General features: G+C 43.6%; 1 protein-coding gene across 4 annotated transcripts in view; it reads left to right on the top strand.

Moving 5' to 3' along the window:
• Positions 1-4,813, top strand: part of MSRB3 (methionine sulfoxide reductase B3) — a 192,345-nt gene extending 187,532 nt beyond the window's left edge. For all 4 annotated transcript variants that reach the window (XM_055395103.2, XM_055395105.2, XM_055395104.2 and 1 more), the window contains one exon: positions 4,571-4,813. In XM_055395103.2, coding sequence (XP_055251078.1) covers positions 4,571-4,735 — 165 coding nt within the window. In that variant the 3' untranslated portion in view covers positions 4,736-4,813. The remainder of the gene's footprint in view (positions 1-4,570) is intronic.
• Positions 4,814-22,593: the final 17,780 nt, after the last annotated feature.

Here is a 22,593-nt window from a genome sequence, read left to right as displayed (position 1 = left end):
TGTTCTCTGCAGGTTCTCTAGTTGCCAGATTTTCTGAGTGAGAGGCTTAGGTGATAAAGGATTCCTGTGGGAATTTAAAATTTTTCTTTTGAACAATGCTTATCTCATGCTTCCTCAGAATGAGAGCTAGAATATCCTGTCATAGTTTGTATTTTACCTATAAAAGAAAGAAATACATAACCACCTTAAAACAACTTTCAAAATGCACACCGAAGATTCTACCCTGAAATAAATCATTAACAGCCGGTTTCAGAGATTTCTTCATCAGGCAACCAGTTTGTTTCAGTTACAACCAGGTGTGCTGAGAGAGCCCAACACATTGCCAGTTGGCTGGGGCAGGGCAGGCAGAGCTCGAAGGCGGCTAAAGAAACAATGCGTCACTGACAACTTTCATTCATCATCCCAGCCTTCCGCCAGGGGTAGAAGGTGGAAAGAATGGGCTCCATGTGCGTTCCCCTCAGGGAGGAGCCTTCAAGGTTTGTGCACTTTTAAAAAAAATTGAGTACTAGTCTTTTGGACTGCAAGGAGATCAAACCAGTCAATCCTAAAGGAAATCAGTGCTGAATATTCATTGGAAGGACTGAAGCTGAAGCTGAAGCTCCAATACTCTGGCCACCTGATGGGAAGATCCCACTCATTGGAAATACCCTGATGCTGGGAAAGGTTGAAGTCAGGAGGAAAAGGGGACGACAGAGGACAAAGATGGTTGGATGACATCACTGACTCAATGGACATGAGTTTGAATAAGCTCCGGGAGTTGGTGATGGATAGGGAGGCCTGGCGTGCCGTAGTCCATGGGGTCACAAAGAGTCGGACATGACTGAGCAACTGAACTGAGCTGAACTTTTATGGGAGACTGGGTGTTCCTGGGAGGAAGCAGAAATGGTACCGTGTGGTTAGGCTTCCTCCAGACGAATGGTCTTACAACTTTACAGGCAGCCAGGTGGGCATGTATGTAGTGGTAGTGGTAGTTCAGTTTCTAAGTCATTTCCAACTCTCATGACCCCATGGACTGTAGCCTGCCAGGCTCCTCTGTCTGTGGGATTTTCCCAGGTAAGAATACTGTAGTGGGTTGCTATTTCCTTCTCTAGAGGATCTTCCCTACCCAGGGATTGAACCCAGGTTTCCTGCATTGCAGGCAGAGTCTTTACAAACTCAGCCACCAGGAAGCTCATGTATGTGGTGGCACAGATATAAATGAAGTCCTTGCTCTTCCCTCCAGCTGGCTCAAACCGTAAAGAATCTGCCTGGAGAACAAGAGACCTGGGTTCAACCCTTGGGTTGGGAAGATGCCCTGGAGAAGGAAACGGTGACCAACTCCAGTACTCTTGCCTGGAGAATCCCATGGATAGAGGAGCCTGGTGGGCTACAGTCCACGGGTTCCCGATAGTTGGACCTGACTGAGTGACTAACACTACTGAACTGCTCCTCCCTCGCTTGTGTGAGCCTGGAGTGAATCTTCCAGAACATCTTGTGCAAGCGTGATGAAGCAATCACTCTTGTTTTTAGGGGCCCCACATCTTCTCTGAGGATTTCCCTACCCCATCCTATCGCCAACCCGTATAGTTGTTTGTGGATGATTTTTGTTGCCTTTTCCCAACTACAATTTCTCCTCCTCATCTCCCTCCCATTTTATGTTGTCTGGATTAGGGACATCTAGAATCTGTGTTTTTCTTACTGTTTAACCAAAAACCTAGTGTCAGATTTAGCAACTGAAACTGCAGGCTGATAACCAACTAAAGTCCAACAGGTTAAATTACTCTAATTTGGATTTTAAAAAATGATTTGGGGAATGAATGATCCTGGGCACTAAGGACTACAAAATGGTTTTAAGTATATCATTGCTATGCTTTATTTTTGAAGTAAGATAAATAGAACCATTCGCTAAATATGCTTGAGATGATTAATAAAGGCGCTATCATTTATTTTTGCCCAGATAACTGAATTCTCTCATTAAAAAAAAAATCTATCTGAGGCTTTTATGTGAAAACTCCACCTCTCAGATGCCAAGTGATCAAAGTGCTGGAGCTGCACGTGAGATCAGTAATTGTGCACACATACTGGTCACTGAGAGCACCGGTTCCTGCTGGCCTGCACTCTGACTGTTTTGGCAGGCAGAAATAGGTGCTTTCCTGTGTCCATTGGGTAAGCATATGTATTTTCACTGGTGCATCTTAGCTGCTGATGCCTGAAAATTTGGCCTCAATTGTTTATAGAAAGGAAAAGCAATCTGAGCTGTCAGCCTTGATATTACCTAAACCTGCATAAAATGTGGAAAAATAATGCAAGATTTGTTTTTTAGGCCTGTTTCATATTTTCCAGGCAATAGATCAAATCAGTTCAGGGTTCATTTTTAGTTCTTTAATAAGCTGACACAGTATGTTGGCAGTAAAATAAGAATGCACTTTTAACATGGAAGTGCCATATAGTCAAAGTTGCTATTTGTGCTATTTATTAATAATAGAGAGCCCTCGAGAATGGAGCTTAGCACTTTCAATGAGGAAACTGAGATTCTAGTCCTTTCCATTGTAATAAGCACTGTCCTTCACTTCTCTCTCATCATCTCCTTTTGGTATGGAGGGACAGAAAACCCCATTCCCTTGTCAAGTCCTGCTTTCTTTCCCTGCAGTTTGCTGCTGCTGCTAAGTCACTTCAGTCGTGTCCGACTCTGTGTGACCCCATAGACGGAAGCCCATCAGGCTCCCCCGTCCCTGGGATTCTCCCGGCAAGAACACTAGAGTGGGTTACAAGTGTTTTATAACCAAATGAGCACAGTAAGAAGAATTAATAAATCATCTCTATGCTTCTTCTTACATATTCTTCCCTAAATCTTGATTCCTCCATCTGCTTGAAATGTTCTCCCCCTAGATATCTGCTTCTTCACTTCCTCCAGGTTCTTATCCCAAAGTTACCCTGGGAGAACTACCGTTGACCACCTTACCTAAATTGTCAGCTCCCAATCTGACAATCTGTATCACTTCCTCTCTGTTTTAGTTTTTGTGGGTTTGTTTATTTTCCTCCTTAGTGTTTATTTCCACCTACTATGCTTACAGTTCCTTATTACCTTTGTGTTTTCTGTCTCTACCAGTGGAATGTCAGTTCCACTAGCCAATGCCTGTACCTCTGGAGTCTGGGACAGTACCTGGCATAAAGTGGGTGCTCCATAAATATTTGTGGAATGAATAAATGGGGGTCACTTGCCCCAGGCTTTGATTTCTTTGTTACATGACAAACAAACGATATGTTTTCGTAGCCTGTTTAAATGTTGTGTGTAAATGTCCTGGTGGGCTGCCATCTATGGGGTCGCACAGAGTTGGACACGACTGAAGCAACTTAGCAGCAGCAGCAATGTCTCCATACCCTTTACCCTGTCCCTGCTGAGAAGGGTGGGAGGTAGTAAGTGTGATCTGTGCGCTTGTCTCCTGGAGCCACACTCAGCAGCAGACTGGTGAGCCAGCCTATTTGGAGATACTTTCTCTGGGCTGGATTTCTCCTAAACACCATCATAATCAACCATCCCTCCTTCTGCCTCTGTCTGGACTCTCTGCCTCTTCTCCTTCCCCTTTGGGGATAGTCAGTAGCATGGACTGAGCGCGATAGGTTGTTCCTTCGCCACATGATCCAGTTCGTGCAGGAAAGCAACCCGCCTGGTATCCACCTATCCGAGGCCAGAAAAAAGGATTGCGTGGACTAGTGACATTTCCGTTCGCCACACTGCAGTCCTGGTGACCATAACATAAATCTTTTGCACCCTGCCATTGCTTTACTGGGTTCCAAGAACATCTAATGCTTTTCTGATGTTAAGTTTTACTGCCCATGAAAGCAAACAACACCTCCGTCATGGCCAGTTGCTGCTGCTGCTGAGTCGCTTCAGTCGTGTCCGACTCTGTGCGACCCCATAGATGGGATTCTATCCCCCGTCCCTGGGATTCTCCAGGCAAGAACACTGGAGTGGGTTGCCATTTCCTTCTCCAATGCGTGAAAGTGAAAGTGAAGTCACTCAATCGTGTGCGACTCTTCACGACCCCATGGACTGCAGCCCACCAGGCTCCTCTGTCCATGGGATTTTCCAGGCAAGAGTACTGGAGTGGGGTGCCATTGCCTTCTCCCATGGCCAGTTACACGGTATCTTTCAAAAAGTGGACTTCTGCATATCTGAAACCCACCCATCCAAAGCCAAAAGCAATGCAAGGGTCGGGGGTGGGAGGGTGGGAGGGGGGTGGAGATTTTCTTCTGCCATGTTTCTTACAAGGGGAGATCAAAGGTCAACTCAATTCATAAAATTACTGCAGTCATTTTTCAGCTGGCTGAGCGGCTTCACAGATCAAAAAATACAGTGGCTCCTAAATGATTTCTGATATGCACAATTCTAGTGTTTTTTATTCTCAGCATGTGGTGCAAAGCCTGCCAGAAACCATCTTTGTAGCTATTGACAGGCAGATCAGAAATCATCCACGATGGTTTCCATCATTTCTCTACAGGCTGGTCATCCATTTAAACCGCTGACTGAGTTCCCCTCAAAGCCTGCTTTGTACACACTGTTGACCTACAGTTTGCTCTTCTCTTGCAGTGCGGCGCTCACCTCGGGCACATTTTCGACGACGGACCTCGTCCAACCGGCAAAAGATACTGCATAAACTCGGCATCCTTGTCTTTCACCCCTGCAGAGAGCAGTGGCGCCCAGGGGGACAGCGCGGGGGGCAGCCCAGCGCCCGGTGACAAGACGGAGCTGTAGAGAAGCGGCCAGAGGCGGCGACAGAAGAGACAAGTGTACTTAATGCACAGCTTATTAAAGCGAATCCCATAGCGTTTATCTCAGATCTATTTTTTCAAAACTAGAAGGTCAGTTTTATGCTATTGGTATTTTTCTTCTTGCTTAAACAGAGGCCCTGGCCATCCATGCATTTTGCTGTTGACTAGATGGGGAACTGCAGATCTTGAGTGAACTCAGAGGTAGCTTCCTGAAACTTCTTTACAAGCCATTTACGTAGCATTTGGCATTCTTTTCTTCGCCCACATAGCTTCCTTTGCTTTCATTTATTCCCCCCTCCCCCCATCCCTTGCTTAAGAGGCAGAAGGTGCTCCGTCTTCAGACAAGAAAATCAAGGTCTGCTCTGCAAAGTGGAGACCAGGGCTGAGGGGTGGTGGGGATGTTGAGACCTGCGAGACACATGGCCTGGAGGCATTTGTGCAGATCCACCTAAGATAAGCACGGAGCAATGTCTTATGAGACTTCTCAGCTTTGTGGAAAGTTTGAGCTAAGGTCGTTTATTCTCACTAAAAGGGTGTGAAGGTCTAAAGTCTTTCCTTATGTTAAATTGTTGCCAGATCTGAGGGGGCGCCCTGAGTGTTGTGGCAGAGAAGTAAACATTACCTCATGGTTAGGCCTTTATTTTTATTTTTTCCTTGAAAACAGCAAAATGTAAGATAACTGTAAAATGTTGAGCCCCATTTTGTCCAAAGTTCACAGAAGAAGAGCGCCTGCCATTGCCTTTTCTAAGTCTGCCCCCCACACCTAATACGGGCTGCAGCTGGAAGGGCATTTTGGTGAATTCCCATGTAAAAGAAAATATTGGGAACAACACACTTCACTAAGGCAACGGAATAAGAGAGAAAATAGAGAAGGCTGAGGAGGAAGCCTGGGGGGCTAGATGTCGAGAGCCCTGCAGAAGAGCTGACCACAAGTCACCAGCAGAGCCTGGGGGGTGGGGGGACCTTGTGCACAGGGCCAGGTGACCTCCTAGAGGATGTTGGGGCTTAAAATAGAAACAGCCGGGAGCTCACGTCCCACCCTTGACACTAATCTGCTGGGTGACAAGGGACAAGCTATTTGTTCAGCCTCTCCATGCCTATTCTTCATGTATAAATGCGGACTTAGAATATTTGTAAAATAATTGACACTCTCAGGGGAAAATTACTGTATTGCTGTACAATTAAGATCAGTGTTGTAAAATTAAACTGATCTGGTTCTAATTGCCTCAAAGGCCAAAGCCCAGGCATTTGAAATGGAAAGAAGCAGAGAGGGGGTTGACTTAGCTGATTGGTATGGAAACAGTTGGGCCAAGAGCCAGAAATTTTTCTTTGTAGCAAGATGGCTGGTTTTACTCTAAGAAGCTTGGCTCGGCTCGGTTGCTGTATAACATTTAGTCTGGTGGGATGGATGTCATTGAGCACAGTAAGGTTTTTATGGCTCTGAGCAATGGTGATACACATTGGTATTGCCGCCAGGTGTGAAGGTATGGTGTATGACTGATATATATTGTGTTTGTCGCCTTGAGTGCTAAGCCCAAAGTGTAGGTTTTAAAAAATAGTATTTTGTAAATTTTTGAAAGTTTATGAAAACTGACATCTTTCCTTATCAGCACCAAGACCAAAAATAAAAAAGAAAAACGTGACAATCTTAAGGAAATAATGAGAAACTAAAATGAAAAGTTGTGATCGATCCAAGTGTTGGTGCGGTCATGTCCACATCCTTCTGGGTCTCTCCACACACCACCTGGTGAGGCCCTGACCTCCTGGTGATCTTCATTGTCACGTGGGCCACACCTTTGCCATTCCAGGTACATTGTGCTCTTCCTCCCTCGGCTCCCAGATGTGGCACCTCAGGTCCTGAGGTCACTCTGGAGTTCACAGGTTTCACTCCCCTGAGACATTGAATTTAAAACCCTTGAAGCCTCAGCGTCTAGACTATCTTAGAAGTCTTTTCTGACCTCACAGAAGGAGTCCCAGCATTTCCCAGCCACCTAAGAATCCCTAAAGAAACAGGTGTCCCAGGATATGCCCGTCCCTCGTGTGGTCCATCCTTTGGAGGCTCACACAGCACTTCTTGAGTGGCTCCCTGCCTTACGTGGTGGCCTTTCCTGGGGTCTGCTGGACACAAGCCACAGTGTTGGGGTAGACAGGAAGATAAATGAGGCTCTTCTCCCTCTGCACAGAGACTCTGGATTTTCATTGTTCCTCCAGTTTTAGTGTAGGGCTTAACATTCCCCTCAAAAATCTCGTCTTCTAATGCTTGGTCTTTGTTTCAAGAAAAATCAGTTTTCTTCTACCACATTTTCCAGCATCAACTTTAAGAAAAATGCAACCTCCATCGCAAAAAGAAAGTGGGGTGTATGCATGTGGTTTAATTTCAGGTTGCTTTTGAGTTTAAGTGGTATCAAATTTCAGTATATTTCTGTCTTATGTTAAAGAAATATATTACTAAAATGTAAGTGAGCAATAATGTCAGCTGTCGAGCACTAGATTTATTTTTGCAGGATATGGAGTGCAATGAACTGAGTCAATATGGTGAGGTGTATGTGATCTGTGGGAGTTACACCATTTAACATAGGAAATGCATGGGACTTTCCTTCTCTGTACTCAGGCCCTCCCTATACTATTAGGAGACGCAGGTTTCTTTGCTGATGTGTAAAAAAGTTATGTCCATACACTTATGTAGAATGGATCTGAAGAAGGCAACAATTCATATTGTACTAGGGGACGTTTCTATGTGTTCAAACTTTTCACTTTATAGATAAATTTAAACTCAATGCAAATGACATAGCAATTTGAAAGTCTCCGTGTTCATTGAATTGAATATGCCTTGCTTTAAAATATGGAGTATGATGAAAGGGATTAGTGTTTTTTCTGGAAGTCAAATACTACTTTTGCCTTAGACAGCTTTGTAATAATATTTCTCTAAGCAATTCAAAACTTTTGAAAAATGACATGAAATTTTCATTAAAGACCGTTTTCCTATGTTTATTGTATATGAAAATTATTCAATAAAATTTCTTTATAAAAATGTTTTCCTCTCTGATTCCTAAAGACTTCTCTTATTTTTATCACAGATGCATAGACCATCCATTGGAGCTTGCCACAGGCTGCTCTGTTTACCTTCTTACCCAGCTGATGTGTCTCTTTGTGTCTCTTTATCTGGTGTGACCTTCATAAGCGGGGCTCTAAGAGTAGGGTCTAGTCCACTCTCCATACCTCAGGCAGCAAGAGAGGCCTCCTGGGATCCGAAAGGTTGGAGAGAAGGGAAACATTTACAGGATTATTCTGCCTTCACCTCACCTCCGCAGAATCTTCAGCAGCTTGTATGTATTTTTGTGCTTAAGACATGGACTCTGGCAAGTTGCATCATGATAACTCTATAGCTGAAAATGCGGGAATGATACCATGTTGATGCCTGGGCTTCTGTTAAAGAAATTGACAGGAGACTTACCCTGTCGTCAAGGACTGGTTTCTAGGGAGATATATTAGGGGTATTTCCCCACAGATCACAGATGATTCACCTTTAAATATCTCCAACAGAAGAGTTTTAATATAGTATTATTTGTTATTAAAATTTTTTAATTTTTTGGTTCGTTGTGTTGATTTGTTCATTTTGAGAGGAGAATTGAGGTGATGAGGACTTTTGTTTTTCAGCCAATTCTTTAAGGGTCTTACTCCTGGGATCCTAAAATTCACAGGCCAGCAATTTCATGTAGTGTACCTGAGAACAGCACTTCTCAGAGTGTGGTCCCCAGATGGCAGCATCAGCATCACCTGGGAACTTGCTATAAATCTGAGTTTTCAGGCCTTCTCCCCCGCTCACTGCATCAGAAATTCTGGGGTAGGGCCTTATCAATCTATGTTTTAGCAGCTATCCTTGTTATTCTGGAGTTTGTTCGTTTGAGAACCACTGCCTTGGAGCTTCTCATGAAAAAACATCATTTAGCATTAATTCTAAAGGCATTTCTATCTGACCCTCCAAAATGGCTTATTTTGTCATCACTGGTTATTTCTCTGTAGAAGTGGGTCAAACAGTTTTCCCAAAACTTCATGTCTTTCTGCTATTCCTGTTCTTCATTGCTCATTTGTCTTGTTCTAGAAGACTAACTGGTTCTCATCAATCAGCACCACCTTAGCTCTTGTTCACATATCTGAGTTAACCTTAGACTGCCCAGTGGTGCTCGCTGCTACCTCTTTAGAACATGGCAGGGTTCATCTCAGCAATTCCAAGAACTAGAGGACGGGTGTCACTGCATAAATTTACATAATGACCGTTCCCATTTCTTTCATCATCATTTTTTTAATGCATTAGGGGAGATTTTTACAAAAGGGCCATATACCCAAATTGTGACTCCTTTTTATCAGAAAACTGACACTGTTACCCAGATCTTAACAATGAAATGATTTCTAGAAGATGCTGGTATTAAAAAAAAAAAGTCTTGGCACAGGCTTACAAGCATCCTGTAATGACTTCTTACCAGTGTTTATTGTGTATTACATAACTGATAGAAATTTAACCATTTTTATGTGAGACCTGAAGAAATGCCACATGCCATAAAAGAATAGTCTGGAAAGAACTCTTCCTATCCAATATCTCCCAGAGGCTAGCCTTGTCCTAGACCAACCTGGAAAGGGATTGGCCAAAGGTTCTAAACCAAGCTACTCTACAAATTCATCATGCAAGTAAGGGGCTTTTATGGAACCATGATAGGATAAGGAGACTGGAGATTTAAGAACAAAATCAGATCCTCAGGCCTGCATGAGACTTACCTTAATTTTTAGATTGGTTAGGGAATCACACCATTGTCAAATTCTGGATGCTAGAGAACCTCATTTTTATTTCAAGGTTTGCAGTTCCCCTCCCTGCAGAGTCACCACCACCACCATTCCCAGCAAACACACACTCATCCTTACCATCCAGGCTGGTCAGGAACCAGACAGATTTTCAGGAGTGAACAGCAGGACAAGTCAGTAATTTTTAAGTACTTACCTCAGCATTGTTCTGACACGGTAAGGGAGTAGAAAGGTGTCAAAATAACTAGAAAGCAAAGTAAGAGAATGTTGCGAAGGCAGGCTTATCAGTGATAATCCTATCAGCTGGAAATGCCTAGAGTCACTCACCTGGGCTCTAGTAAGTTAGCCACAGACATCTCCCTTTTCCAAACCTGGCCAGACCCTTGTGGTTCTTATTATGGTTACAAGACGCCCTCAGCAATAACCGCCTGGAAACTTTGAAGCAAAAAGTGTATTATTTATGAGCCCTGGAGAATACCAGGCATGCCCCGGGACACACAATGGAGTTGTAGGTAGAGAAAGAATGAGTGAGCACAGCCTGGGGTTCTGCTTTTATATTGGATTGAGGGTGGAACCCTAGGGCTTCATGGGCTCACTCTTTACAGATGAGTTTAAAATGTAAGAGCTAGAATTTAAAGCATGGGGAAAAAAGAAAAACAAGTGGCCCAAGTGGCCAGTTATCTAAATCAATCAGGATCTCTAGAGCAAAGGAGCCTGGGTCGGGGCAAAGGGAGAGGGATGATGGAAGGGGTGGGGAGGGAGAGTTCCCTGTCCTGGCTCTTCAGTCATGTGACTGGCAAAATGTTTATTCAACCCAGCCCTCTTTGAAGTGGATGCCTTGGCAATGGAAGCTTAAACCAGACATTTACGTTGCAAGAGAAAAGCCAACTGTCAGGGCTTATATTACGATCTACTCTGTGATTCCAGGCATTCTAGTCAATGGTGAGGACATTAAAGACCTAGGTAGCTGATATGCTAAAAGTCAGGTGTAGGGCATGTTGTAAATAGAAATTGCACATGTAAATTGGATTATAGTAGCAAAAACTATGGAGAAGGCAATGGCAAGTCACTCCAGTACTCTTGCCTAGAAAATCCCATGGATGGAGGAGCCTGATAGGCTGCAGTCCATGGGGTCGCTACAAGTCAGACATGACTGAGCAACTTCACTTTCACTTTTCACTTTTGAACATTGGAGAAGGCAATGGCAACCCACTCCAGTGTTCTTGCCTGGAGAATCCCAGGGACAGGGGAGCCTGGTGGGCTGCCGTCGCACAGAGTCGGACATGACTGAAGTGACTTAGCAGCAGCAGCAGCAGCAAAAACTAGAATAATTATACAGGCAGTAGTGTGAAATCCTGTAGGTACCTATTGCCCTAAACTTGAAAGGTCCAGTCCTTAAAATAGATTAGGGATCTCAGGAGCCCTGGGAATCTGTTCAAAGATTTGATAAGATTGTGGAATATTTTAACATCGTGGGCCATCTGGTGTAAAAAGTTTGAGCCTGTCCTGAGTTGGTGAAAGTGAAATTCGCTCAGACATGTCTGACTTTGCAATCCCCTGGACTATAGTTCGTGGAATTCTCCAGGCCAGAATACTGGAGTGGGCAGCCTAGCCCTTCTCCAGCAGATCTTCCCGACCCAGGAATTGAACTGGGGTCTCCTGCATTGCAGGTGGATTCTTTACCAATTGAGCTAAGAGAGAAACCCTGAGTTGGTAGGTTTCTCCATATCTCATTGAACCAGTTCTCTGAGTCCTGAGAATAGGTCAGGCTTCTCTGTCCATAGAATCTTCCAGGCAAGAATACTGGAGTGGGTAGACATTCCCTTCTGTGGGGGAATCTTCTCAACCTAGAGATCGAACCAAGATCTCCTGCATTGCAGGCAGATTCTTTACCGTATGAGTCACCAGGGAAGCCCCTTTAAAAGCATACATTATCTCGTAGAACAATTTTTCAATGTGATGAAAGTCAAGTTTACTAAGAGATTCAAATATCTTTGGCTCCACTGTAGTAAGAATTTAAAAGCAGGTAAACCTTAGACTTTGTTAGTAATTGACATTGTTTCAGTATTTTCTCTTATTTGGAAATGATCAAGACATTCGATGAATTCCCATCATTTAGTTTAACTTAGCAAAACTCTGACGTTTCAAGTTACCAAAGACATTTGGGAATTTTTATAACAATTGGTTATTTTTAAGTAGAAATTCCATAAGACATGATTATTGCTAAAATGTTGACCTACATTTTTATTTCAATTACATACATCTAAATTATTTTCTTCTAACAATGATGTTTAGACTATTAAGGAACTTTTATCAGACAGATGGCCATTATACCCAGCTACGTTTCTTGCTGACAAATTTTGTAAGCATTGACATAAATTTGTTTGAATGGTAAACCCTGATAGGACAAAAGTTGTTTATCTGAATTATATTTAATGCTGATAACTCTAAAGATATACCAATTTTAATTAGAGAAAATTTAAACTAGAATTATTTATCAAAGATTACTCCAGATCATGTGAATTTGAAGAACATTTTGGTTAGTTTCTACATTACTGAGTTTTAGGAATACTCAATTCATAAGTGCCTATTTTTAAGCCAATTGAGTAGAGCTCTTTTACAAATTATGGGCCTCCCAGGTGGCACAGGGGTAAAGAATCTGTCTGTCAGCGCAGGAGACACAGGAGATGTGCATGGGTTTGATCCCTTGGTAGGGCAGATCCCCTGGAGGAGGAAATGCAGCCCTCTCGAGTATTCCTGCCTGCAGAATCCTGCAGACAGAGGAGCCTGGTGGGCTGAGGCCAAAGAGTCTCAAAGAGCTGGACATGACTGAGCACACACACACACACTCACACACACTTTTATAAATTAATTTTGGCAATGTCACCTGCAGGTAGAAAGAGAAAAAATCATATAAACATAACATACATCTGTAGACATACATAAACATGCAGACAGACACAGAGACCCTGTAACTTCTGTTCCAAGATTTTAGCCATGAATCAGGTACAACAACATAAAACTCACTAGTTCATAAATAATAGTTGAATCCAAATTGGCAGAACAATTTAAGGTTACCTGCTTCAATGGCTAAAGTTTTTACTAATATTTGTGGAAAAGATTTTTAAGATTTATATTTGTCCTTGACAAGTAATCTTGAGGCTGTGGACTAGGTTTGGGACAGAGAGCTTTTACAGCATTTTGTATTTTAAAAGGCTGATGACTCCTTGCACCAAATCTAGTCCACTTGGCTTCAGTCTCAGATGATTGTGTGCAGAGTTGCAGTTGCCTCCTGAGGTGTTTACATTTCAAAGACACAGTAAGCTATATGTCTTCAAGAGACAAAGATCATAAATTTTCTCCTAGGAGTTTTAGTGCCTTTTGGATGGTTATGGCAGTCCCAATAAAATGTAGCAACTGCTGCCCTGTAATTAGAGAGTCCTTTATAATCATAATTCTCTGGACTCAAGGTCAAGGGGGACCCCTGCAAGACTGGAAATGAAAAGGGGATCATTTAGGTCAGTATGGCCAAGAAAAGGATGAACCCATGGTGAGTGGGTGCTGTCGCTTCAGTCTTGTCCAGCTCTTTGCAACCCCATAGACTGTAGTCTGCCACGCTCCTCTGTCCATGGGATTCTCCAGGCAAGAATACTGAAGTGGGTTGCCATTGCCTTCTTCCAGGAGAGCTTCCCTACCCAGAGATGAAACTGGTGTCTCCTGTATTACAGGTGGATTCTTTACCACTGAGCCACAAAGGAAGCCCAGTGAACCCAATGGCTCGTGCCAACTTTGCACCAAGTCTTAAACTTTTCCATTAACTGTGAGCTTTAATGATGCTCACTAATGTGAGGATGGCCCCGGCCCCAGGCAGTGAATCCGCCAGTGAGGGGAGGAAAGACCCTGACACAGATATCCGGGCTCTAGGCCCTTGGCTTTGTCATTTCCCTCTTCCTTCTCACTAGAGGCTTCGATGGTCATGTCAGCTTCTCCACAGGCACAGGGACACCTCGTGAGCCCCGGCTTCTAGTTCAACCTCCTCCCCCCATCTCACGAGGCGCCCAAGGGAGGAGTGGAGAATCAGGGAAGAGCGGGGGAAAGCTCGCAGAGAATTTTGCAAGCTCCTTTGTGAGTGTTAGCTTGACTGGGAGCTCTGGAACCAGCTGGACAGCTTGTTTAGGTATTTTTATCCAAAAACGTGCAATGAGCAGGTGCCACCAGTGGGGCTCCTTAGAAAAGTCACAGGTGATGAGGCAGCAGCACGCATCCTTGGTTTCTTGGTGAGGCTGCGTGTGCAGTGTGGTGACCACGCCTTCTGATGAGCCAGAGTGTGGCCTCCTTGCCTCCCCAGCAACTTTCCAGGATGTTCCAGAGCAGAGGGCAGAGCCCCTGAGGCCTCTGCTGCTCCAGCTCAGAGCTAAGAGTCCCTTTCTGCACTTTGGGTGCCCTCTCCCCCTTTTTTTTAAGATTTTTTTTTTTAATGCGTGGATCTTTTTAAAGTCTTTTATTGAATTTGTTCCAATATTGCTTCTGCTTTATGTTTTGGCTTTTTGGCCACCAGGCATATGGGATCTTAGCTCCCCAACCAGGAATGGAACACTTACCCCCTGCATTGGAAAGTGAAGACTTAACCGCTGGACGCCAGGGAAGCCGCAGGGTGTTTTTCTGATCAAGATTTTCCTCTTCTCAGTCTGTCCTTAAAAGTGTGGCCCTGAAGAGTGTCTGCTCATGCTTGTGGGAACTGGGCCTTGTTGGAAGATGAAGATGAACCCCCAGCCCGCTTTTCAGGGTGACATTTGACAGTGGCCACAGCCAGGAGCAGGATGCTTGGCAGGCAGTTGTTGTGAGTGAGGGTGTGGGGGCGTCAGGGTGCACGTGCCTGTCGAGAAGCAGGTGGGTAGTGGGGGCTTCGAGGCCCTATTGTTGTTCAGTTGTTCAGTCACTCAGTCGTGTCCGACTCTTTGCAACCCCACGGACTGCAGCACGCCAGGCTTCCATGTCTTTCACCGTCTCCCAGACTTTTCTCAAACTTATGTCCATTGAGTCGATGATGCCATCCAACATTTCATCCTCTGTTACCCCCTTCTCTTCTTGCCTTCAGTCTTTCCCAGCATCAGGGTCTTTTCTAATGAGTTGGCTCTTCACATCAGGTGGCCAAAGGATTGGAGCTTTAGCTTCAGCATCAGTCTTTCCAATGAACATTCAGGAGATTTCTTTTAGGATTGATCTCCTTGCTGTCCAAGGGACTCTCAAGAGTCTTCTCCAGCACCATAGTTCCAAAGCATCAATTCTTCAATGCTCAGCCTTCTTTATGGTCCAACTCTAACATCTGTACACGACTACTGGAAAAACCATAGCTTTGACTATGCAGACCTTTGTCAGCAGCCATGAGTAACAATTCAGAGCCCATTGCAAACAAATAAGAAAACCCACAGTGGCCAATTAGTTCCTCTCTCTCCTTCCTGCTGTCTGAAGAAAAGTTTGCATTTCATTTGAGGTAGAATTGCTGATTCCAGCTTCCACTTCTTGGTTTTCTCCCATCACCTTAATCTTATGTGTTGGTACAGGAAACCTGGTGGCTCAGTTGGTAAAGAATCTGCCTGTAATGCGGGAGACCTGGGTTCAAAACCTGGTTGGGAGAAGGGAACGGCTACCTGTCGGGAGCCGGCAAGAGAGACCCCACCCATGACAAGGTCTTGGCTTGAGGAGCTGGCACGCAAGGCCGTCCAGACCTCTGGGGATTTCTCAGGGCCGCCACATCATCTACTCCCAGGCCTCCGTCTTTTCTTCTTCTGATGCTTGGTAGTCCTCCATGCTTTCTAAGAATTCTGACTCCTGCTCAAATATCCCCCTTGAAGCCTTTGCATGGCAGTAATACAGTCCCTGAGGGTGTATGGGCCCTATAAACAGGCCAGGAATGAAGAAAATATTTTTACACAGAACATCCTAATCCTTCTGGCCCTGTTGGGGTTATAATTGTCAATTTAGAATTTAGAATGCTCAGGACTGCACAAAGCACCCCCGGCATAAAACTAAGTCTGCCCAGAACTGAGACTCCCAAGATAAGGCTTGCTAATAGTTTTTACAGTTGACTAACTGCTACGCAGATAAAGCCATTTTCTCATGCCTTGTGGCCTTGATGTCTTAAAAGCCCATTGTTTGAGAGTTATGCATGAAGGTGCTGACTGTTCTAGAAGACGGTCTATGACTGCATTCCTGGCACAATTGTATCTAGACAATCCCTCCTCCCTTTTTAGTATTGCCGAGTTTAGGTTATATAAACACTGATGTAAAAAATAAAGCAGTCTTGATTCCGCACTCAACCAAGACTCAACTTGCTTTTTTTCTTTCTTTTCTCGCCGACGCCGCCCATCCTAAGGGTACCCCTGGACTCTGCCGAGGCTGGACCCCGGCAGCTACCCACTCCAGTATTCTGACCTGGAGAATTCCATGAATTGTATAGTCCATGGAGTTGCAAAGAGTCGGACACAACTGAGAGACTTGCACTTTCACAGGAATCCACCTCTTTGCGGGTGCCCGCTCTTCACCAGGGTGTCCCAATGCATGGCTGGAGGATTGAATCTGTATCCACTAGTACAACATACAAAGTCTTCTAGGCCTCTGGAGTGTAATACCAGAGTCTTGGCATGTTGGTGTGCCCCAGCACTGAGCAACACTCACAAGGCTTCCATGGGTTTTTGCATTTTTCAAGGAGCTGGTGTACTGCCTCAGGGTTCTTAGGAGTTGCTGGCACTAGATGTTCACAACACTTGTATTTGTCCATTTAATTTTTTAGCAATGTGGTATCAGGGACCATGATATCCCATTGGGTCATGGGGACAAAAAATTACTGCAGCGAGTAAAGGAGGGACCCAGAGACCAAAGGCCTCTGAGGTAATTTCCCTCTGGTGGTGCCACTGGTTTCCAGTTGCAAGACTGTTCAGTCTTCTAGGTTACGACAGTCTGGGAACAACTCACTGACTCAGCGGTTGCAGGAAGAGGTCTTCTGCCCTCCTTACTTACTGAAATCCTTTCCTCATGCCTTTAGTCCAGAGCTTCTTTTAGGGCAGTGACCATAGCCTTGTTATCCACCCACCCTCCTTAGCTCTCCTTGGTCTTGAGGCATGGAGGACACGTGTGTACATTGGTGTTGAAGGTAGAGAGAGCATGGCCTGGGATTCTGTTTTTCTTGGGGTTGAGGATGGAACCTTAGTGTTTGATGGGCTCACTCTTTATTGGCAAGCTTAAAACATAACAGCTGGAATTTAAAGTGTGGAAAAAGAGAAAAAGAAAAAGTGACCCAAGTGGCCAGTTATCTAAATACACCAAGATGTCTAAAACAAAGGTGCTTCCTGATAGAGATTAGGGAGGTGCATGTGTCCTGACTCCTCGTGTGGCTGCCATGTGTTTGTTCGAGATAGCCTTCCTTCAAGTACACTGGATGCCTTGGTGATTGAAGCTTCTGTCAGCACTTGCATTAGAAAAAGAAAAGCCACTGTCAGGGTTTACACTACAGAGAGGTAGAAGGGAGTCTTAAGAGTTAAGATGAGGTTGCCTGAAGCTTTATTCCCAAGGCCTTTGATCTCCCCATGGGACTTCTTTTTACCTTAAAGATATTAAGCAATCTCTATAATTTCAGTTCAGTTCAGTTGCTCAGTTGTATCTGACTTTGCGACTCCATGGACTGCAGCACGCCAGGCCTCCCTGTCCATCACCAACTCCCGGAGCTCACTCAAACTCATGTCCATCAAGTCAGTGATGCCATCCAACCATTTTATCCTCTGTCGTCTCCTTCTCCTCCCACATTCAATCTTTCCCAGCATCAGGGTCTTTTCCAATGAGTCGGTTCTTCACATCAGGTGGCCAGAGCAATGGAGTTTCAGCTTCAGCATCAGTCCTTCCAATGAATGCTCAGGACTGATTTCCTTTAGGATTGACTGTTTGGATCTCCTTGCAGTCTAAGGGATTCTCAAAAGTGTTCTCTAACACTCTTTGTGACCCTATGGACTGTAGACCGCCAGGCTCCTCTGGTCATGGACTTCTCCACGCAAGAATACTGGAGTAGGTTGCCATGCTCTCCTCCAAGAGATCTTCTCAACCCAGGGATCTAACCGACATCTCTTGAGTCTCCTGCATTGGAAAGTGGGTTCTTTACCACTAGTGCCACCTGGGAAGCCCCTAAGTTACACAACCAAGCTCAAACTGAAGTTCAAGTTTGTTCAAGAGCTTCCAAGGCTCCCTACTCTGCACTGAGCTGCCTCCACTGTAGACCCTGGCCACCTGGATAGTGTTCAGTTCAATAAGGCAGGTATTACACAAGGGTAAAAGTGTGGTTATATCATTTCTTATTTATTTTAAATTAATTGTAAAATTTGCCCTTCCAAAATATATTCTGCTGTGTGACTGCCTTATCTCAGAGAGAGCTTAATAACATTGTACACCTTAATTTTTTTACACTTCAGTGGTGGAGAATTTCTTTTTTTTTTCCCCCTTAATAGTCCAAATCATATCTTTTACTACTCCAGGAAAAAAAATAAATAAACCACTCTTCGGATCCATATGGGAAAAAAGGAAGAATACAGGTGATTTTAAAGATGCATTTGATCAAAATATTTCATTTCTGGCATCATTGATCCAGTTAATCTCTCCTCGGCTAGAAAGATGTGGAGCCCAGGGTGGGGGAGTGAAGGTGGGACGTCCTCATTGATGTCGCTGAGTCAGTGAGACTCTGCAGTTGGAGACTGAAGGAGGGGGACAGATTCCTGAGTGCTCTAACCACACCCAGAGCCGGTCTGCAGGGCATATGATGGACCTGTCCCAAGAACTGACGGAAACAAGAGGTTTGTTTCTGTTTGATTACAGTTCATGACAGATTGATAACTGCAAAGGCATTCAAACTTGGTGTTTCGCCACCCCCCCACCTTTGCTTTAACACTACAGCTTGTAAGGCGAGTCAGGCATCTGGTGTTTGTTAGATGGCTGCGTTGCATCATCCTGGTGATTGCTGGGGAACATCTCTCAGCATTCACGCGATTGGAGAGAAGACTGTGGGGCACGAAATGGCCTCATCCGGTTTACATCTTCATTATTGCGCTTCTTACATACCTGCTTACATCTGGAAAAAATCTCCAGGTAAACCTCTTGGGCTCTTTTTCTAAAGAGTAACTGTAATTATTAGGGCTATACCCAAATTCAACTTAGAATAGGTATGTGGCTGAACTTCAGCCAAAATCCTGTGCCTGTCGAGAAGAAATTTTCCTCTTTTTAACATCCAATTACATAGGAGGGGCCTTTTCCCCACACATGGCCAGTTGGGTTCCTGGTTCTCTGTACCCAAAGTTTCTATTTATGCCCTGAGGGAAAAGGCAAGGAGATTTTAAGGAAAAAATTTAAAGATTTCTTCAAGTTTCCCACTGACTTTTTTTTTAGTATCAAATCCCAGAATCCTAATATGTATTGCCGGTCATGTCAAAATTTTGCAAATATCTTTTCCCCACGAGGTACTTTCACAAACTCTCTTACCAAGTAACATCATCACAAAAAAACTTTACTATTTTACTGTTTCCTGCTTTGCTGCTTGTACAGGATTCATCCACTCAACACATTTTGATTGAGCACTTGTTGGGGTACCAAGCCCTGTGCCAGGCACAGGAAACCTAAAACTGAGTAAGATGTGATGCTTACAGTTAGTTGGAAAAACAGACATGCAGCTAATTACACATCATACTGGAATGTTGCATAAGGTTATGTGAAAGTGTGAATGACACATTGTGAGAACTCCGTTGGGAGAAGAATGAATTGTGCCATTGAAAGGGATGTAACAGAGTGGGTGGCAGTCAAGGAAAACTTCATTTAGACATGAAACGTAAGCTGAGTTTTGAAAAATATGTGGCATTTCATATAGATGAGAAGAAAGCAAGGTTAACCAGAGAAACAAGAGGACATGAGACAATTAGTAAGGGACTTAAAGGAGCTCTGACTTTTTTATACAAGCTTCTGTTTCCATTGATAAGTAGTGGTTTTCCAAGATCATTTCATGATATGATTCTTTTTAATTTACCTCTCTTCTTTTAAAAGCATTTGTCATCAGTAAAAATTCATATATCCAAATGCTCATATATGGTATATAACACATATGATACATGATATGTGATATATGATGTATATGATATATTTGTTATGTATATGTATTGTTGTTGTCCAGTCACTTAGTCATGTCTGACTCTGTGACCCCATGGACTGCAACACGCCAGGCTTCCCTGTCCTTCACCATCTCCTGGAGTTTGCTCAAACTCATGTCCTTTGAGTTGGTGAAATCATCCAACCATGAAATGTATATGTGTGTGTGTGTATATATATATATATATAAAATGTATCAAATGTATACATATATATTTATGTATGGAGAGAGAAACCCATAAGAAAGAAGAAGAGGAAGAGAACAGTCCAGTGGCTAATACTCTGAGCTCCCAACGTAGGGGCCATGGTTCCATCTCTGATCAGTGAACTAGATCCAACAAAGAATCATTAAGAGTTCTTATGCTGCCACTAAAGATCCCACATGCTGCAACTAAGACCCAGCATAGTCACATACATACATACATAAAAATAATATTTTTTTTTAAAACGGAGTTCTTAAAAGAGATCTCTGTGGTCATTTATACTGTTTCCATGCCCAATGCGTGTAAAGAGGAAGCAGCCTCTGCGAAGTCTTTGTATCTGCTTCCACCTATGTTCTGCTCTCTGTGCTTGAGGGCAGAGCATCATGAGCTCATCTGGACCACTGCAGCAGTTGTCAAAGTGGCTTCCTGTCTCCAGGCTCCTTCCCTTCCTTCCAGATACCACAATGCAACCAGTGATCTTTTGAAAGTATAAATCTGGTCACCTGGCTGCATCCACTCTAGAATGTAGTGCAAACTTGCAGTAATGCCTAAAAGAGCCCTTCACAATCTGGCTACAACCTGCCCTTTCTGTCTCCTCTCTCACCTCCCCTCCCTCACTCCCACCCACAGCTACTGTCGACTTCTTGCCACTTTTGTGTGGCACTCATTTTCTGCCTGAAATATCCTTCCTGCCTTTTCTGAGTGGTCGACTTGAGTCATCCTTCAAATCCAGGCATAGCATCTCTTTTATGAAGTACATTACCAATTTCCTCTCTTCCATTAGCACAAATGGATTCCCATTATCATTTGTCTGTGTCTTGATTCTCGAGTTCATCACATTGAATAATTGTCCCCTCACCAGATTTGGAGCTCCACTTGAGGACAGATGCTTTGGATAAATCATTTTAGTAGTTCCGATGCCTGGAACAAAAGATAGTTAGACTCACTCTAAGTGAAACAGATGGCTAGGTTCCTTTTTTATTTTTCTCTTCGATTTCTTTGCCTTTCCCCATCTTTTCTTCTAACACTCCACCTAGGTCTGTCTTCTGGGCAATACTCATGTCCCCAACCAAACCTCTTTCATCATGATCCTTCCAGGAGCTAAATCTGACAGATAACAGCAACTGCCTACCCCACCCCCACAGAATTTATTAGAGGTTGACTTAGTGTCGAAATTCACTGTCTCATCTGATCTTCTGAGAAAGAGAGAAGTCACAGATGAGAGGCTGAAGGTATGTTTTCTTTGCTGACACCTTTAAAAAGACAAAAACATATCTTTACCAATATTTAAAAATCAGGAGATCTCACATGAAAACCCAGCATTTTTGTGCTTTTGAATAGAAGGACAAAATGGCAATTCTGGGTAGTTGTCAGACAGTGCTGAGTCTAAGCTGAGTACTTGAAGTAAGGGTGACAATTCCAGTTTGCCGCAAAACTTGCCACTTCCTGCAAGCTCCCATTTATTGTCCTGTGTATGTTGTTTTATTGTTTCTTATAATAGACAAATGCGTTTTGAACCCTTGTCTCCTTCAAAATAGGAAAATAAAATATAGACTATGCAGGCAACATGACATTTTGTTTTCACTTACCTATCTCCTGTCTGGAGAAGGGAGTGGCAACCCACTCCAGCTTTCTTGCCTGGAAAATCCCATGGACAGAGGAGCCTGGTGCACTAGAGTCTTGGGGTCACAAAGAATCAGACATGACTGAGCGACTGAGCAGAGCACAGTGCCTATCTCCTGTCGGTGTCTGATGTATGAGCCTTGAAGTAGATAATATTTTTATCTTTATTTTACAAATGAAGAAACTGAGGCAATGGAGGTTTAATAACTTCACCATGATTATATATCTAGGAAGCACCAGGGCATCGTGGCAAAGGTAAGTCTGTGCGTGTGTGCTAAGTCGCTTCAGTCGTGTCCAACTCTTTGTGCCCCATGGACTGTAGGCCACCAGGCTCCTCTGCCCATGGGATTTTCCAGGCAAGAATACTGGAGTGGGTTGACACACACTCCTCCAGAGGATCTTCCTGACCCAGAGATCCAACCCAAGTCTCTTACATCTCCTGCATTGGTAAGCGGGTTCTTTACCACTACGGCAACCTGGGAAGCCCAATTTGACTGCAAAATTCATCATCTTAAATGGAAACTTTTTGATCCTCCAGTTCTACAAATAAAATCCTTGAGCTTTCACACCTAGTTTATACATTTACTTAAAAAAATTATTTATTTATTTGGCTGCAATGGGTCTTAGTTGCGGCATGCAAACTCTTAGCTGTACCATGTGGGATCGAGTTCCCTGATCAGGGATCAAACCTGGGCCCCCTGCATGGGGAGCACAGAGTCTTAACCACTAGACCACCAGGGAAATCCCTGCATTTACTTTTAAATTTGTACATCCATCACTATAGTAATATAGTACACACATTCTAAAATACATACAAAGATAGAAATTTTTAACAGATGAATTTAAAAAATTTAAACTCAAGTTTAAAAGTAATTTAAATGTTATTTTGAGGATACCAAAAATATTTTTGCCTTTACTAAAATATTAAGATTTTAAGTAAAATGTTTAGGGATAGCAGCATGATTTGAATCCATCATTATTTTTTAAAATATGGATTTAGCAGTTTTTGAAACAATGTTTGAGGGTCTGGATCTAAATTCAA

This window comes from Moschus berezovskii, chromosome 6 (assembly GCF_049115385.1).
Source record: "Moschus berezovskii isolate FMDL1 chromosome 6, NW_MosBer_1.0, whole genome shotgun sequence".
Classification (NCBI taxonomy): Eukaryota; Metazoa; Chordata; class Mammalia; order Artiodactyla; family Moschidae; genus Moschus; species Moschus berezovskii.
This window is presented reverse-complemented; position numbering and strand designations above follow the sequence as displayed.